At 42.1% G+C, this 18,327-nt stretch overlaps 1 protein-coding gene across 3 annotated transcripts; it reads right to left on the bottom strand.

Moving 5' to 3' along the window:
* Nucleotides 1–722: 722 nt before the first annotated feature.
* Nucleotides 723–17,789, bottom strand: polq (polymerase (DNA directed), theta). 3 transcript variants are annotated; one of them, XM_040145278.1, is made up of 35 exons: nt 17,413–17,789; nt 17,168–17,276; nt 16,585–17,069; nt 16,264–16,508; nt 15,814–15,990; nt 15,571–15,701; nt 15,116–15,272; nt 14,587–14,698; nt 14,293–14,494; nt 14,046–14,187; nt 13,673–13,819; nt 13,339–13,551; nt 12,983–13,125; nt 12,618–12,807; nt 12,229–12,371; nt 11,812–12,005; nt 11,028–11,152; nt 10,589–10,832; nt 8,058–9,546; nt 6,324–7,956; nt 5,967–6,107; nt 5,648–5,850; nt 5,016–5,223; nt 4,731–4,924; nt 4,509–4,637; nt 4,191–4,365; nt 3,894–4,017; nt 2,993–3,093; nt 2,824–2,906; nt 2,624–2,725; nt 2,421–2,532; nt 2,043–2,167; nt 1,777–1,912; nt 1,555–1,661; nt 723–1,172 (listed from the first exon to the last, which is right to left on the bottom strand). In XM_040145278.1, the coding sequence occupies exons 1-35, from the start codon at nt 17,481–17,483 to the stop codon at nt 1,059–1,061; spliced, it is 8,406 nt and encodes a 2,801-aa protein (XP_040001212.1). In that variant the 5' UTR covers nt 17,484–17,789; the 3' UTR covers nt 723–1,058. The 3 variants fall into 3 exon arrangements, with proteins under 3 accessions (XP_040001212.1, XP_040001214.1, XP_040001213.1); XM_040145280.1 differs by having other exon boundaries at nt 12,229–12,299; XM_040145279.1 differs by having other exon boundaries at nt 16,264–16,505.
* Nucleotides 17,790–18,327: the final 538 nt, after the last annotated feature.

The following is an 18,327-nucleotide window of genomic DNA, read 5'->3' as shown; positions in this document are numbered from 1 at the left end:
ATTTGACAATCCAACTTTTTGTATTGAGGTTATTGAGATCAACCTGAAGACACAGTCCACTAACCTGGTTATCATCTGCGTCTTCAAAACGATTAAGACTGAAGTCACACAAACTGATTCCATGACCACATTAATTTCCAGAGGTGTGGAATTTCTCTTAGCACAGAAAATGTCTACCATACTGACTAAACTTCTTGTGCAGTGAATGTCATAAGTATAAAACAAAACAGTGTTAATGAGTGACAATAATAATGATAATGATGTGTGTTCCTGTGACAGACGACTCAACCAATGGTCCAATAAAATGTGAGATTTCAGGATGTCCTCAAGACTAAAGCTGCTCCGAGTCTCTGTGTTAAATGCATCACAGTAGAGCTGAAATGATTATTCGATCGACAGAAAAATGATCAGAATCTATCCTTATAATTGTTAGTCTTTCACAATTTTTGCTTTAAAAAAAAAAAAAACTCCCAAACATTCTCCGGTTCCAGCTTCTCACATGAGAGGATTTTCTGCTTTTCTCTCTCACATATCACAGTAAGCTGAATGTGTTTGGATTTTGGACTATTTGTTGACTGAAACAAGACATTTTACCACGTCACCTTGGGCTCGTGGAAGTCATGATGGCCATTTTTTCACTGTTTTTGACATTTCATAGACTAAACAATTAAAATGTGAGAAAGTTATGGGCACATTAATAGATGGTTAAAATTGTTGTTAGTTGCAGCCACAGGCTTTCAAAATAGATTTGTTTATTACATATCATAAAATCTCATGTCAAATAGTGAGAGATCAGTAAATACATTTTTTTTTCTCCCCCCCACAAATGTATGTGACACTGTACACCAGAAAGTAAAATTTTAAATACATTCAATAGTTCATTTAGAGTTCATAGAGCAAGCATGGACTGTGGTTTTATATTACATTACATTATTGTCAATGTATCGATTAAATAAATATTAATTTTAGTACAAACTGTAATATTTACATATCTCACCTAATTTAAAGTTGTATCTACATGGTATTTGATTTAAGTATCAAGCATTAAAACATTCACATTATAGATCTAAGTCTTGCAGGTTCCCCCAGCTTGGTCCCACCTTGACTTTGGCCTTAAGCTTTACATACAGTTTTACTGCTGACTCCATCTCCCTCTTGACAAGCTGAGCAACCTGACAGAAAGGGGTTTGGGAGAGAGACAAAGAATTCGTATACATGTGGACTTTTCCAGACTGTTGTCCTGTTTCTGCACTTGGGGAAAAAAAGTGCAAGAAATCAACTGCATTAAAGGAAAAAAAAAACAACCAGAAATAATTTTTGTTTTTTGGTGTCAAGTTCATTGTTAATTGAACATATTAACAAATACTGAAGCCATTTCATAGCTGTCTGTTTCTTTTTAGTTTTAGGGGAGACTTATTAATACAACTATTTCAACCATGACTAACCTGCTTTATCAGCCCAGGAAAAACATATAGTATATCTTCCATACTGGAACGTTTCAGCAGAAAAGTACAACTATGGAGGAATTGAAAATCCAGGAAATAATGCCCATACCTGTATGAGGTCTTCCTCTGTGGTTTCATAGATGAGTTCATCATGTAGCTGCAGGACAAAGTAGGCTCCTCTCAGATGAGATGTCCCAGCCCTGCGCTGGTTGCTGGCTGTATAATGGACAGCGGCATCATTATCAGACATGATTTTTTTACAGGCTTTGAAATGCTACAGTGGGTAACAGTCTGGTGTTTGACTGGTGAATGAGAGTTAACTGTGTGTCACCTGAATGTGTGTGCTGGTGAGACAGGGGAGCAGCAGGATATGTTTTTCGCAGTCGCTTCTGGATTTTCACAGTGGCAAGTTTAACAATGTCTGCTGCTGAACCCTGTACAGTCGTGTTCACTGCCTGACGCTCTGCCTGAGCGAGGGAAGGAGAGAGGAACACGTTATGAAAAATGGAATACATGGGAAAAAAAAACCCACATGAATTTTACATTTCACAGCTTACAGATAAATTCTGGCAAGTTGTGGTGGACAAGCACACTTACATGTGCTTTGATGTGCGTATTGGTGTTAGTGATTCCAGGTAGGTATCTCCTACGGCCCATCAGAGTCTGAACATAGCCGCTCTTTATACAGTTCTTCACTGTTTGTTTAAGAAAAGCATTGATCCCTGAAAAGCAAGAGCACACCACAGAAGTTTTATGTCTCGAGTGGAAATTTACCTAGACTGTAATTATCCAGGCACTAATCCAACTGGTTTTTCCCCTATATGTTTTTTTTTTTAGACTTTACATTGATATCTTATAAAGAAAAACTAAATGCCAACAAAATAAAAATAAAAAAAATCACAGGATATGTATCGAACACATTATGAACAGTTAGTTGTATATGTATAATTCTAGCAGAAATGGAAATGTGTATACCTTTGTATCTGGCCTTGAAACTTTCTATGTAGCAGGCCGCATCATTCTCCTCCACTCCCATTTGTTCCCCCAAGGACTTGGCTCCCATCCCATAGATAATACCATAGCAAATCTTCAGAGACATACATACATGTACACACTGGTGAGCGTCCCACTGAAAATGCACACATCCTTGTTATCGTCTCTTTCCTGCCTAGTTGTACCTGCTTTGCCTGTTGTCTGAGGTTGTCGTTCACATTCTCTGGGTCGACACTTTTCCACTCGGCAGCAATGCAGCGAAACACGTCTGCTCCTCCATTCAGCACCTGGTGAACACAGAGGTTTCATCATTTTTTTTACTTGTTTATTGATGTTTGATATTCAATGTTTCCTTGCTGTTCGCTCCTATCAATAAGCCACTGACCTGTAGAAGTCGTTGATCCTTGGACAGGTGAGCCAATACTCTCAATTCCAGCTGGGAATAATCAGCTGCTAGTATCATCCCACCTGCAGTACAGTGCAAAAAGACAAGGCTGATACAACAGTCTGAGACAAGTATAGACAGACAAAAACAACTGTATCATCATAGTAACCTGAAAAAGGTACAAAGGCATGTCTCATGCTGACAGAGAAGGCCGGGCCTTGCTCTGCAGCTCCGGCTGTAACTGAAGGCACCACAGAACATCTCTTCTTTCTGAAATGGAAGAGTAAAAGCTTCATTATGGGAAAAACCATCTAATTCTATCAATCCTACTGACTGTTAGTTTAAATTTGAACATGGCTTTTGGAGAAAACCCATGAAATTAAGTGCATTCACAGCCACGTCTAGCATGTACCATTATCCATTATGAGCACATTTTTCACTTTACACACCTATTGACTCAGTTTCTGGTTTTATAAATTGACACTTATGTGGGTTGGTTTTTTTGTTTTGTTTTTTAAAACATTTAGCTAATTTAATACCACTGTATGTTCCTGTCCATGATAAGATATGGTATTACGATTAACTTTTATATTGACATATTCACCTTTTTTCAGAATGGAAATAGTATCTTATCCATATTGTAGCCACCTGGATGTAGTTCTTACATGCACAAGCTCAAAAGCAGAATATTTCACAATAACAACAACATTGGAGTATATGGAGTACAATATTAACAATATGGGAGTAGTTATATAGATTCAGATTCTGGAGCAGTTAGGTGTAATGTAAAATGGATTAAAAATCTGCAGTTATCAATGCAGCAAGAGCTGGTGTGTTTTAATGTGCAAAAAACCAATTCAACTCAATTTATTTAGTTTCTTTCTCAAGAAGATAGGTCTATCCGCTAGAGTGAAAAGTGTGAGTGAGGAACTTATGATTAGAACAACAGTTCCTTTACATTCTTTAATGACATGAAACCATTTTTCATTTTACTGAGAACACTACTGGAGTGCCCCATGAGTGTCCCAAAACCCCACTTTGAGAACCACTGGCTCATAGATCATACCTACCCCTGTTTGGTGGTCATTTGGCAACCGTTTTGTGAAGGAGGGCTCTCACCCACCACCGTGGGCATGTAAATCTCAAAGTCTTTGGGGACGTTCTGTATGTTGGGCTCAGTGAAGCTCACTCTACCTAACAACAAAATGAGCTTGGTCACTGCATTGCATATATTTACTTCAAATAAGATGGCATTGCACAATATGAATTAACCAATAACATCAAGGTGTGTCTACATGAAACACGTCACATATCGAAAGACAGGTGCACGTGACGTCTTCGTGTATCTATGTATGTGTGTGTTTTACCTGTGGCTGTGTGTGTCTGGGTGATGGGGTATATTCTGTCCATGGCCAATTTAGGGTGGTATTGCTTCTCCCTCTGCAGGGGGAACACCACTTTAGTCAAGGCGTTAGTGATCCGCCTCCACTCCAGAATCACACCCGGCAATGGGTGCAGGGGGCAAAGTTTCTCCAGAACATCCTGCCAACATCATTTCAATTCAGTTTAAATATAGTGAATATTTAATCTACCAAATATTATGTTATAGCTCCCCAACAGTATAAAAACAGTGCTATTACTTGACGGCAACAGCAATAATGTTGTGTAATGCAAAGTAGATTCACCTTGGTTGTGCTGAACTGCTTTCCAACCCGTACTCTGCCACCGCCTCTCCTGGTGTAGCCCAGAGTCTTCTTACTTTTCGATCCACCTACATCACCATTTGGAGGCAGGTGGAGCTCCAAGAACAACACCTAGCATATACGAGTTTAGAGAAGTGTAACTACTACTAGATTTGGAATCTGGTTCAAAAACATGGCTCCAATAGAGAAGAAGAGTTGTTGAACCTGTGCTATGTCGTCGATACTGGTGAGGGAGAAGCTGTGTCCAGCCAGGCTGTATGCCTGAGATTCCAGCGCTGAGAGTTTGGCCTGCATTACGTGTTTTTGTCTCTCGCACTCTGCAACACTGAAGCCCATTCCATTCAATTCCAACAGAGCCAAACATACCTGGGAAGGCATCTCAATGCGCCTGAATAAATCTGACACATGTACAAAACATAAGCCACTAATGTTTACCACAGTTCTCCATGCTGCTACAACACTGTATGACTGACTGTGCACTCTTTATACCAAGCATGCCGTCTTTCTCCAGCAGGCCGGTGAGATGGTTCATGACAGCATGTACCATCACGCTCTTGGTCGCTGCCCTAACACGAGGACAGTGTGCATGCGCATTCCCAAGTCCGTCCAGCAGAGGTAATTCTTCAGGACAGAAGACAGTCACCATGTTTGGCAGAGTCCTCTCCTCACTGCCAGGGTCCAACAGCCAACACGCCACCTACGATAAACATTTAACAAAGAGTCATTTTGCCAGAAATTCAAGTTTGTTTCTGATAGTTTATCAATATAAACGTTCATGGGAAGAATTTTACCAATTATTTGTGCGTGTGTGTGGTTTGTCAGTCTTTTGGAGGTTGGATGTTTGTCTGTGTTGTATGTTCTTTTCTTTTATTCATTACAATCTCATGTCATTTGCTGCTGTATGAACTTTAATGTAGAGCATACTGAGTTCACCAGTTGTGAGGCGTGCTATATATATATATATATATATATATATATAAAAATAAATAACACTTCCTTGCCTTGCCTTTTCAATCGCGTGGTTTTATTTTAAATGAAATCCCAACATCTCAGAGGTAAGTACAAAAATCTGAGTGCGATTGGACATTGTGCACTTATGATTTCTCTGTCTGTTTTCTCACCTTGGGGTCTTCACAGAGGCCCTCCAAGCTGATACCACAGCTCAGGACTAGCGTCTTGTACACCTGGATAATGTCATACGTGACAACTACACCCCCTCTAAGACCAGCCAATGGCCTGCTCAGACAGGCCTTCACCTGCCCCAGCCTCTCACTTATTGGCAAATCATCATCCAGTGGAGGAGGGGCCAGACTGGAGCTCAAACCTGACGGTTTAACAGACAAGCTGAATTAAGGGAAAATTTTTTGATTGTGTGCTTGTACATCCGTGTGTGTGTGTGTGTGTGTGTGTGTGTGTGTGTGTGTGTGTGTGTGTGGATACCTTTGCTCTGCTCTTGCTGCAGAGATACGTAGTATGCATCTCTTGCTCCCCAGCAGACAGACAGTCCAATCAACACCAGTCCATCACTGTCTCTTACTGGAAAACCATCAGTCCTGTTGAGCTTCTGATGAGATGCTGACGCTGCACAGATAACACATGCATGGATGAAGAGACTGAATTCAACACAGCCTATTTGGGGTAGAACGGTTGTTTGTGTTGTAGGTGACGAGGCAAAACACAGATACAAAAAACTGACTTCTCTCCACAAATACTTGTCAGATGAAGTCCATTTTGGGGCTACTGCTTGGCAACAATTAATCACATTTTCCTGTAGGTTAAAGTCACTTTTGTGGTTACCTCTCCTGTGTTTCCCTCCTATTTCCCCCTCAGGCTGCTGTCTGTTCTCCCTCTTTTCACAGGCCAAAGCCAGAGAGTACCGCTCCTTCACTTTCCACTCTTTAATGAAAGTGTCGAAGAGGCGCCTGTCACTTGCCACGTCTATGATGGAGAAGGTCCCAGAGTTGCTGGAACAGAGTGATGCATCCTGGGACAGCTTAAGAGTGAAGCCTTCATCCGTCACGGGCGATTCTGTATCAGAGGGAAGCTTCGGCCAGGGGGAGGATAGAGGAGCGGAGTGTCGAGGAGGGCTGAGGTTCTGGTCGATATGTAGTAGGGGTTTGGTTTTTGAACTTGAGTGTGCAACCGACTTCAGATCGGATTCAGGTAGAGACCTTGGTTGCCCTAGCTTGTGTTTGTGGCTGCAATCAAACGTAGAGTTAGGCTGTGTAGTGTCAGCTGCTTCCGATAGACGATGTGTACTGTGTCCTGGGTGAGATTTACCACATTTTGGGGCTGTTGATTTCTGTTGAGGAAGGGTTGAGGGAGTCGACTGGTTAAATGGCTTGGTGGTGAGAGGCGACTGGACCGAGGTGGTGGTCAGTTTTACTCTGGGTGTGACAGGTGGTGTTTCTTGGGTGGGCGGAATAAGATCACCAGCTGATCCTGGTCTCTCTATTGCATTCTCAGTGTCATATCTGGGGGGTTGTGCCACTTGAGAATCACTCTCAGCAGCAGATTGCACATTTAGCTTCTCCCTTTTTCTACCCACTTGTATTGAGGGCTGAGGTAGATCTGCAGCCTCCACTGTGTTTGCAGCAGCAGCGTATGTTTGAGTGGCTGTGTGGCCTGTTGTAATGTTTTGCCAGGACTGGTCAGACATGCTAGGCCAACGGTCAAAGATCTCTTGTAAACCAGGGCTGCAATGAAGAGTACTTTCAGGCACATTATCTGACAATAAAACTTTCATTTTCGCTTCCTTATCCTTTTCTACCTGCTTTCCATTTTCACCTTCCTTGTTTATCTCTCCCAGTGTCCCACCTGGTTTATTGTCATTATTACCATTAGTAAACTGTTTAGCTGTGTCCTTGTCAACCTCATTTTGAGTAACAATGCTGTCAGGTTGTGGCTGCATGTGACTGGGTTCAGATGGTGAATTTGACAGCTGTTCCTCAGGCAGACCATGGTCTGCACTGGGTTGCTGTGCTCGAGGATGGCGGGCTTCTTGCTCTCTTTGCATTCTCTCTGTATGTCTGAGCAAGCTTTTCCTCTCCAGAAAATGTTCGCCCACAAACAGTGAGTCGCCCCACTCTGAAAGGTTGAAGGAGGACTCGCCCCATTGGATTGCCTCCTGCTTTTCTGCCTCCTGGTTGGCGAGAATCTCGCTGCGTCGTCGCTCCTGGGTTGATGGAAGAGGGCAATTGTATTTGACCTCCTGGCCAACAGATTCCTCTTCATCAGATTGGTCAAGGATCTGTTGTGGGCTCAGACCAGCCAGCAGAGAGCTGTCGTACAGGCTGTCGAATAGGAAGCTACTACTTCTGTTAAGACTCTCATAAGCAACCTGACTGGCTTCGAGAGCTTCATTATCATTACCATCACCTTCATTTTTATCTTCATCCACGATATCACCACCACCAGGTCCACAGGAAATCTGTGAAAACAACAGCGTATCCTTATTAAAGAGCCAAAACATTTGATTTTAAGTATTTCTTATTTGCAACCAATGCATAATTGAAGATTCGGGTCAGTTACCTGGTGGCTGATGAGCTCCATATGACTATCGGTGAGAGAGATATTGAATCTATGGCATGTGTTCGGAGGGAAAAGTCTTTTTTTTCCCTCATCTGTGTCGCCCTCCAGCTCTACAGCTGTTCCTACCAATTCTTCCTCTTTTACCTTTTCTGTTTCTATCAGCTGATTCATTCTTCTGTCATTCCCATCTCTGTGTTGGTATGTATGTTGAACGATGATTCTTTCTGTCTGAGTGTCCAATTCAAAGCTGACACCAAAGCTCTCTTCTCCCTTTTTAACATCTCCATCAACTTCATCTCTCTCATCTCCTGCATACAGCTCAGGAGATGAGAACTTATCTACCTCTCCATCCTCTATCCTTCTTCGCTTGGCATCAGGAGAGAATAAGGGAACTGAGCCAGGAGAAACAGATGTAGGAGGATCAAATGGGTCAGCATTTCTAGGAGCAGAAACTGTTGGAGGAGTTTGTTGCATGGGGCCAGTAGCTTGAGCAGTGGTTGGCACCTGGGCTGTAGGTGCTGAGTTGTGAATTGATGCCCGGTAGGATGCCCATGCTGTCTCTCCATTATCTTGTAGACATTTCTCATTTTGTATGGAGTGAAGGACCTTGCTTAGGGCTCTCGAGTGCCTCAGTCTTCCTGACTGTACGGGTGAGGGAGCAAGCCCTGTGGTACCATCTCCTTTTAATGTCGTTGTGGAAACACTTTGTTGTTCTTCTGCCCAGGATATTGGGGCTCTGAAGCGGGGAGGTGGCATTGGAGGAGGTGAAGGCCGAGGATGTGGCAGTGACTGAGGCAAAGGGCTGGATACAATCTCTGCCAATTCCTGTGTCAGACTCCTTTCAGGAATCGGCTGTTTCACTTGTTGACCCCCTGGTCTGGCTGAGATTGTACCTTCACTTTTCTTGACTCCTTTCTCTGAAGGGGATTCTTTCTCTGACCTTCTGTGCTTTTTTCTTTCTTGTTTTTCTGGGTCTGTCCTGCCTCCCTCTATGTGCACCTCCAATTTTCTGTTTACTTCCTTCTCAACAGGTTTGGACTTCCCTTGCTCTTTCCTGGCTTCGCCCTCTGATTTCTCCATTTTTGTTTCAGCCACTCCTTTCTCACTTTTATATTCCTCCTCACCCTCCTCTCTGTGTCTGTCAGAGTCTCTGCCCTTACTTTTCATCAGCCTGTCTCCCTCTTGGTGGTCTTTAGTGTTGTCTGTCTGTGCTTTTTGTGAACTGAGATATGAACCAGATGAGGTTTCTGTGTCGCTGCTGTGATGGTCATCAGGGCTCTTGACAGCAGGAGCCCCAGGAGGAAGTGTCATTGGGTCCCACTGAACTCCTAGCTGGGCCAGGTCTTCCTGAAGGAGGAGCCTTGCCTCAGAAACTATCTCAGTGGCTGCTTCCTGTTCTGTCAGGGCCCGCCCCCCGGTCACCCAGACACAGCGAAGGCTCCGTCTCTCAGCTGCCTCCATCTCACTCTCATCCACTGCACGTTTAGAGCTGAAGAAAACAAACAGTGCACCATTGACTCTACATTTGGGCTCATATTTCAGGGAGATTTAAAGTTGGTGTGCTCATGCTACAGTTGCATAGGTTTTAAGTCGGGTTTAGAGGACTGTACCTGCTTTTATCTCCTTGACTTTTTCAAAGCAAAGGAAGTTGGTTCATGTTTATAGTAGTGTAATCTATTTACGAGTATATATTTGAGATTTTTTTAATATACTTGATATATTTTACATAACAGTGTCTCCGTAGTCCCACATTTTGGGATAGATGATGATGATTATTATTATCATTAATATTTCTAATATTACTACTATTAATATTTAAGGTTTAAGTTTTGTTTAAGTTTTGCCTTAAGTTTTGCCTTGAATGTCATTGTTTAAACAATACTTTACTGTTAGTTATTGTTGCCTTATTTAGTTTTGTTACTTTTTACGAAACCTATTTATGTCTTTAAAATTACACTGTCTGCAAGTGGAGCGGGCGATGGTCCTGTGACCTAAACACTTTTATTTTTGGTCACATTTTGGAATAAACGGATTCATTTTGCATCTGAAAAGCCTCTTCTACTTTTTTGTCAGTTTGAGGGAAATCTTTCAAAAAGATGGTTATTTTTTACAAATTAACTTTATAAATAGAGCTGTTACTTTTTTTTGAAGCACTGAAGTTAATCAAATCTAACTGAATTGTGAACACAATGAGGGAGTAATCTAAACAGAATCCATGTTTTGTTCAGTGACTTGTTTATGGGATATTGGGCGTATTAGACAAGGACATTTATCAGGTAAGCTGTCTGAAAAGTTCGAAATGAACGACAGCATCTGTACAAATCCTTTTGATAGACATATTTAAAGTGCCTAGTTTTTAGTCACAACTTCATCAAAGTTAACTGGTGTGAGCTGATGTTGTGCTATCCTATATCTCCCCTGAGCTGATGGCCCTTTTTATGCCTGTGTGTTTTCAAGGGACTAATATACTTTTTTACCTAATATGCATTTATATCTGAATGGAACATACAGACAAACATACACACTCCTACCTCTTGAATGGGACTGCATTCCTTAAGGCTTTTTCCACATCAGCCACAGTAGCCCTGGCTAGTTCAGCAACAGTACAGAGCCCTTGTGCGTAGAGTGCTCTGGCTCGTGTTGCATTCAAGAGGGAAACCCTGACCAGGTCGACTAGTTCCCTCTGGACTCCAAAGCTCAGCCTGGTCTGGAACTGGGACAACAGCAGCTCTATGTTGTGCCAGCCAAGACGTTTGCAGAACACTGTTACCATACCTGCAAGATAGCAGAAATAAATAATAACTAATGTCCTGTGTTTTGGCTCAGTTTTTTTTTTTTTTACAGTTTGCTGCCGTGTCTGGATCAATCATTGATAATAAGCACCATCATTTATGATGATATATACTCACACCCAGTGTATGCTGTACACTGTGCTCCCAAATGCACTCAGCAACACATTTAAACATGTACCTGCATATGTAGAAGCAGACTGTTGGAGAGACTGTAACTGCCCACGGCTGCAGTTGTATTTAGATGCCACTGTTCCCAAAGGCACCTCATTCACCAGATCCTGTAGTACAAGGGTGGTGAAAAACCTGTAAAGTGATAACAAAGAAAGAATTTAAAGGATAAAAGCCTCATGTGATCAAAACATTTCTAAAACTTTACTTCTTGTTTGACTTTCTGGGGATAGATCCTTGAGTGGTTTGTTTCAGAGTCTCTCTTCTAAATCACTTTTTTATCCAAGGGCCACAATGTTGGGAATTAATGTGCATTCAGGAAGAAGATACAATAGCACAAACTTCTCAGTAAAATAATGTAATAAATATAAATAACTATCTTTAAACAAGAACTATATATATGAAATATAATGTTCAGTATTTGATTTTTACATTCATCCAAAAGTGTATGCTTTACAAAGGTAGCTTGATTGAAGAGCTATTATATTGCACCGAATTATATTGTTAAGGTGTTTGTTATCATCTTGCGCCACCTTGTATACTGTCAGTGAATAGCATACAGAAGTGTGTAACCGTGTCTAGAATTTAGTATTAAATTTGGCTATTGGTTTCCAAGCCACATGTCACATGTTTACTATCATAAAGCAAGGAATTCTGGATTCCTTCATGAGCTGTCCGGGACATTTTGATAAATTAAAGTTCAATAACAGAAAACTACATGAGAAGGACTATTAACCAATACTGTGATATACAGTACATATAGCAGGTGTAATTAACGTAGATATGTGCTTTACCGTTTATGAATTGCCATCTGTCTACGCTGCTTTTCTGTCTTGGCGACAAGTTTGCCACTGACAGACCGTGCGAGAAAACCTTCCTGGACACCCACCAGCTCTGCTACTCTCTTCATCGATGACGAGAGCTGTTCCCAAAGACAGAAGAACTGATACCAATCTATGGTAGTCCACTCTGCGTACAACGGGGTGATCTGAGGAAAGTGTGGAAATAGAATTTTGTATTACTATGCTTGCGAGGACTGGGGTGGGTTTCATGTGTTTGAGGAGGGGATGCTTGTGGTCAAAAGCTAGGATTAAGATTTAGCAACTATTAGGAATGTATTGGTCAAGGTTCAGGGATAATATGGCAGGGGGGGAATAAAGTTGACAGGAGGTTATTGTTGATGGTATAATGCAAGATATGTACATGTTTACCAGATAGAGAATGTGCAGATCATTTTCTAGTACAAAACCCTTCGTGGCTCGCTGGAGATCTGCAAATATTCCTAGAGCCTCAGGAGGGGAGAGGGAGGAGGACAGGGTGGCTGCACCAAGCTGAGTGGGACAGTACCGCTCCTCTTGATATACAGAGACATCACAGGATATAAAGTCATTATTGTAATGGCAAAGGTGAGAAAAGCTGATATTTCATACTTTTAATAAAGCAAGTATGATGTTTACACAAGGTCTTGTTGCCTTAATTAGTTTTGTTACTTTTTATATTCGTTGTGAGGTATTGGTTGCTGCCAGAGGTTTAAATCTCATTTCTGGAGATCTATTTTCATCATGGCATGGCACATAATAAGACAGCACTGTGGCAGTACCTTGTCCGTCCTTCTTGATGCTAATAAATTCGTTCTCCATCAGCCATTCAACACAGGCCTCAATAGCCCCTTTGTTGGTCTCTGCATTTGATTTCTTTTTGTCGTCACATTTCATGCTGGCAGCCAGTAGAGAGCACGAAGCATACAACCTCACATCCTGTGGAGTGCTGGCTACACCTCCGACAATGATCTGTGATTTGAGATAATATGAATTCGGGACAAAAAAGACAGAAAGAGATATTTTGTCACTATGAGGTAAACTAACACAACACCCAACACCTATTCTCTAAACAGGAGATGACTTACATACAGCCTGTAAGTCATTTCTGTGTGTTAATTTAAAAAATAAAAAAAATCAACCATACCTCCAGGATGGCTCGCAGCATGCTAGTGGTGACACCTTCCCCTTCCCCTCTTACCAGGCAGCTGCTGATTGGCTGAAGAGCACCCTTAAGGAGACTAATACCTTTCTGACGCTCTGCCTCCTTACAAACCAACACACTTTCCCCTGAAAGAGGAGCAACAACATGAAATGACATCAAAGAAGAGAATTGCTTTTAATGAACTTCTCAGGTGATACAGGCACAATTATTCATAAAAGACTGATGATCGCATTTTGTTCTTCTACCAACAACCAGAATAACAATTAACAAGGGATAATCCACTTCTCTCTTTACCATTTTCCTTCCTTTTTTTTTTTGCCCCCGTCTTCACTCCATACCTGTAGTGTCTACTCCTTTCCTCCCTGCTCTTCCAGCCATCTGTTTGTATGTAAGCGGGTCCAACAAGTGTCCATTGAAGGTAGGGGTTCGAATGATGACCCTGCGGGCTGGGAGATTAACTCCTGAGGAGAGGGTAGAGGTGGCAGCCAGGACTCTGACCATGCCCTGACGAAAAGCTCCCTCTAAAACATCGCGTTCATCAAATGTCAGACCTACAGAGGAATCAAGAAACATAAACAGCCTTTATCTTGTTTTCACCGCCGACAGCAATGACCCCCTACATTCAGCCCGCAGCTTGTTGTTGTGGTTAAGGGGTTGCGTGAGCGTGTTCACCTGCGTGGTGGAAGGCCACCCCCCATGGCACAGTTCGCTGGAGGATGGGGTCTAGTCCAGCGGGAGTTCGTCTCAACTGGGCTATAACATCCACTAGTCCCTCCTGATCTAGACACACTGGTTGCGGGTCCGTGTCGCCCTGACGATCTGAGACAAAGACACTACCGTTGACACTTTGGAGATAATTCTTTTTGCATATCACCCAAATAATGCATATGAATTTTACTTCTACATGACCGTGTGGGTACAATCACACATTACAACACAAAATATTTTTAAATCGAGAAACAGTTTTACTTCACCTCACTCTGAAATACAATTTGTGCTGATGTTGAATCATTTTACTTGAATACATTTTTAAAATTTCACATACCAGTATGCCTGAGGGTGTAGAATTCTCTGGCGATACTGTCTGCCAGTTTCTCACACCAGTTCTTTGAGGGGCAGAACAGCAGCACAGAGTGGCCCTCTCTCACTGTCTCATAGCACAGGCTCACTATGTGGTTGTCATCACCCTTTAAGCAGAAAAGATTATAGCACATGATTATATCACTGGTCATGAGAAAGTATGCATCAGCCATGATAACACAGATATCCGGAGATCTCTCCATCTGAATTACCTTGATGTGGAGTGCAGGAGTGAACTGACGGACCAAAGAGAGGTTTTTGTCGTAGATGTCGCAGCCCACTTTGAGATGCTCCTGCAGGGGTACAGGTCTGTAGTCTGTCTGGTAAAGCTCTGCCCCTAACCAGCTAGCCAGGAAGGAGAGGTTAGGCAAGGTGGCGCTCATACCTATTATCTGTACACCCTCAGACAGAGACCTGTAGAAAGAAACGTAAAGACAGACTTACTAACTTATTAACAGGATTTTTAAACACTGTACATCAAGACAAAGGTAGACAGACAAACAGACCCTGTGGTGTTCTGCTTCTGTGCTATGTAGCGGATTTTGGTTAACAGCAGTTCTAGCAGGTATCCTCTTCCAGAATCCCCAACCATATGCAACTCATCAACCACCACCATACCTAGTAGCAAAAAAATAACACACACTTTAAAAACTCACACTTTATGTTCTATATTAATGAACACACACAATTAGGGTTGCTAATTATTTTCATTAGATCTCTTGTTTCTTTTGTCAATTACTCCTTTAGTCTATACAACGTCAGAATAGTGAAAAACACAAATCACAGTTTCCAAGAGCCCAAGGTGAAGTCTTCAAATTACTTGTTTGGTCCAACCAACAGTCCTACATCCACAGATACAGTGATACTACTCTGAGAAAAAGAGAAAATTCTCACACTTCAGAAACCCTGAAGTTTAAATGATTAGAATGATTAATTAATTTCCAAACCGCATTGAGGATTAATTTCTGTCAATCAACTAAATGATAAATTAACTACTTGTTTCAGCTTTACACACAATTACCATGGATATATTACCTAGTAGACCCATGCTGTCTTCTTCTATGAGTCTGTTAATCAGAGAGTTGGCTTTTTCTATGGTGCAAACAGCCACATCCAGTGCCGTGAACCCTCCAGCAGCTGAAGTGCTGCCCATATATCCCTCCACATGAACTCCTGCCTCTTCAAATACACTCTACAGGAACAGAGACACAGGTCTTTTAGATGGAAATAAACACACACACACACACACACACACACACACACACACACACACACACACACACACACACACACACACACACACACACACACACACACACACACACACACACACACACACACACACACACACACACACACACACACACACACACACACACACACACAGACAGACAGACAGACAGACAGACAGACAGACAGACAGACAGACAGACAGACAACACTTTGTCCATAACAACATGAAGGTATCCTTGTGTCCACTTCTCCCTCACCTTAAGATAGTGCATCTTCTCTTTGGCCACAGAGACAAAAGGCAAAATGAAGAGAGCTTTTCTTCTGGTCTCCAACACACGCTTCAACATCAGCAGCTCTGACACCAGAGTTTTTCCAGCACTAGTGGGGGCTGAACCAGAGTGGATATAAAGTTCAAAAGGAGCCACAACAGAGGAATAAAACTGTAAAAATGACTGTGACTGACTCCTTGAATCACACTCTTGTAACATTCATTTTCTCACCAGAGTATACCAGGTTACCTCCCTGCAGCACCTGTCCAACAGTGAGGCACTGAGCCTGCCACTCAAACATGCGAGTCACTCCGTGTTTCTGGTAGCGCTCCAGGACAGGTTTTGGCAAACCCCAACTGGATAACAGCAGCTTTTCAGTTTTCTCCAAGGGAGCACACAAGGCAATGCCTACAGAAGGGCACACATACCATACACATGGCAATAAACCAAACTGGAGACAGTTCGAGCATTGATATCAGGGTCTATACTGGGGACACAATTTAATTTAAGATATAAATGTATTTCAGTTAAAACCAGACAAACGGGCCACACCTGGACATGAGACAAAAGTTCATACACGGTGTGAACATCTGTGGGTCAATAACGCATACAGAAATAAGAAAAGAGGAAAAAAATGTCGGCCTAGAAGAGAGTTCAATGACTGTGCTTGAAATACTTCACCTGGCTGAGGTAAAGTGTCATTGAGAGTACTGAGCTCTAACCCAGTGGGGACTGTGAGCAGAGAGGCGGACTGATTCTGCAATGAACGCTGGAGTTTGGCTCTCTTCATGGCAGCTGCGAGGCGTGTGGGGCTGAACAAGATGTAGTCTCTGGATACATCAAGGGGTGGATCAGCATTCTCACTTAATCCACTTTCCTCTTTGCTAAGAGGAGAGCCTTTTCTTCTGGACGTAAGCTTCTGCCTGCTGAAGCACAGAGAGAAATATTTGTTAACAGAAAAAGTACAAAGGATAACTCAAACATGTGTAAGGTCAGACTCACTTGTTGGAGCTGCCTTCTTGCTGACTGTTTATTTCTTGATATGGTAGCCCATTAATGCGGGCAGAAACAAGGACCGACTGGCCGCTTTCTGGACCCCTCTGAGCACGCTCTGCTTCCTCCAAATCCTCACTGAAGAGAAGCTTCTGAGCAAGGTCTTTGCAGTCACCTGTCCGCCCTGGTTTCTTACAACCACCGCTACGCCAACAGACTTTCTCCTGGGCGCTGGGGGGTTTATGGGGTCCTTGGCCTGTGGGTTGAGGAGGAGCTCTGTCACTCTCCTTCTTATTGTGCGCAACTGGTGCAAGAGACCGTGAAGGGGCAGGTGCAGTTGATGATGCTGGCTCTTCCTGTGCATCTCTGTTTAATGTTGTTGGACAAGCATTGTTAGCTGCAGGCTTTACGGGGTCAAAGGCATCCAGCACCTGCAGCATCTCTTCATCGAGAGCTAATGTGGATTCTCCCAGCGGGAACACTGCTCCTCCACCCTAAGACAGAGAATAGTAGACGTCGTTTGTGATCTGTCTTATGTGTAAAAGAGAAAAAAAGAGAAGACAAAAACTTTCTCTCATGCTGTCACACTCACCATGAGGCAATCTCTGCTACTGTTTTCTGATCTGTTTGTTTTGTCTGACAGATAACGGGTTTTCTGCAGCAGTCTGTCTCCGTCTGGTGGCTCACCAGGAGCTTGGAAGCTGTGCTCAGAAAAAAATTGAAGGTTCATCACAGGTAAGACTGATGTTCATAAATAGAAATGTTAAAAAGATTCTAAGAGGTCTCTTAGAGAACAGGAGGAATCTGGTCATAAGTCAAACTGTGGCTTAAACTTACCTTTTTGGCTTCTTGATCTGGTGCTGCCCCATGTAGCTTTTCTTTTTCAGAGGAGTTACCTTTGTGCTCATTCTGAAGAAGTTGCGCTTTTTTCAACAAACGTGTGAGTAGGTGGATATTAATTAACATGACATTTGTTTTTACTCTTGACACGAGTTTTTAAACTATATTTAACAACGTGTATCAAATGTGAGCGGTTAGACGAAAACAAGCGTCGAATTATAAGTAGGATTTTCTTTTTAGGTTGCTAAGTATGTAAACATTTGGTTTTTGTTGAGCAGCACTAAATAAACCTGAAATCAAAAAGTCCGCCCGAGTACCGCCACGGTGTTTCACAAAAACAGTTCGACGGAACAAATGCTCGAATACGAAAGTTCCCAGGCACGAGTAGCTCTAGCTCTAGCTCTAGCTCTAGTACTTGTACTAGTAGCCGTAGCCATAGCCCTAGTCCTAGTCCTAGTCCTAGTCTTCTTCTTCTTCTTCTTCTTCTTCTTCTTCTTCTTCTGCTTCTGCCTCTGCTTCTGCTGCTTATAGTAATTCTTATATTAATAATACTTATAATAGTACTAGATAGACTGCCGTTCGATTAAATGTTTGTATGAACAGAATGTTCTCTGATTAAGTGTTTATGGTGAAATACAATAAACATCGTCGAATAATTGGATGAATAATGATTTTATAAATTCTCTCAGAAAACGTGCTATTAGGCTCGATAAAATTCAAGAAACTGACATTCACAAAACGTATGTATAAATAGGTTACACTTTATAAACTGTCCATAGTAAAATCGATGGATAAATATGGGTTTTGAGCTGTCAACAGTATGGATAAAAGAGTTTATGAATTGTCTTTGGTAAAATGTATTGTTAATAGAGCTTATGAGTGATCCACAGTAAAATATAATACCGTTTATGA

This window comes from Xiphias gladius, chromosome 15, assembly GCF_016859285.1.
Source record: "Xiphias gladius isolate SHS-SW01 ecotype Sanya breed wild chromosome 15, ASM1685928v1, whole genome shotgun sequence".
In the NCBI taxonomy this organism is placed as follows: Eukaryota; Metazoa; Chordata; class Actinopteri; order Istiophoriformes; family Xiphiidae; genus Xiphias; species Xiphias gladius.
The sequence above is the reverse complement of the archived record's forward strand: the minus strand, read 5'-3'. Positions and strand labels throughout refer to the sequence as shown.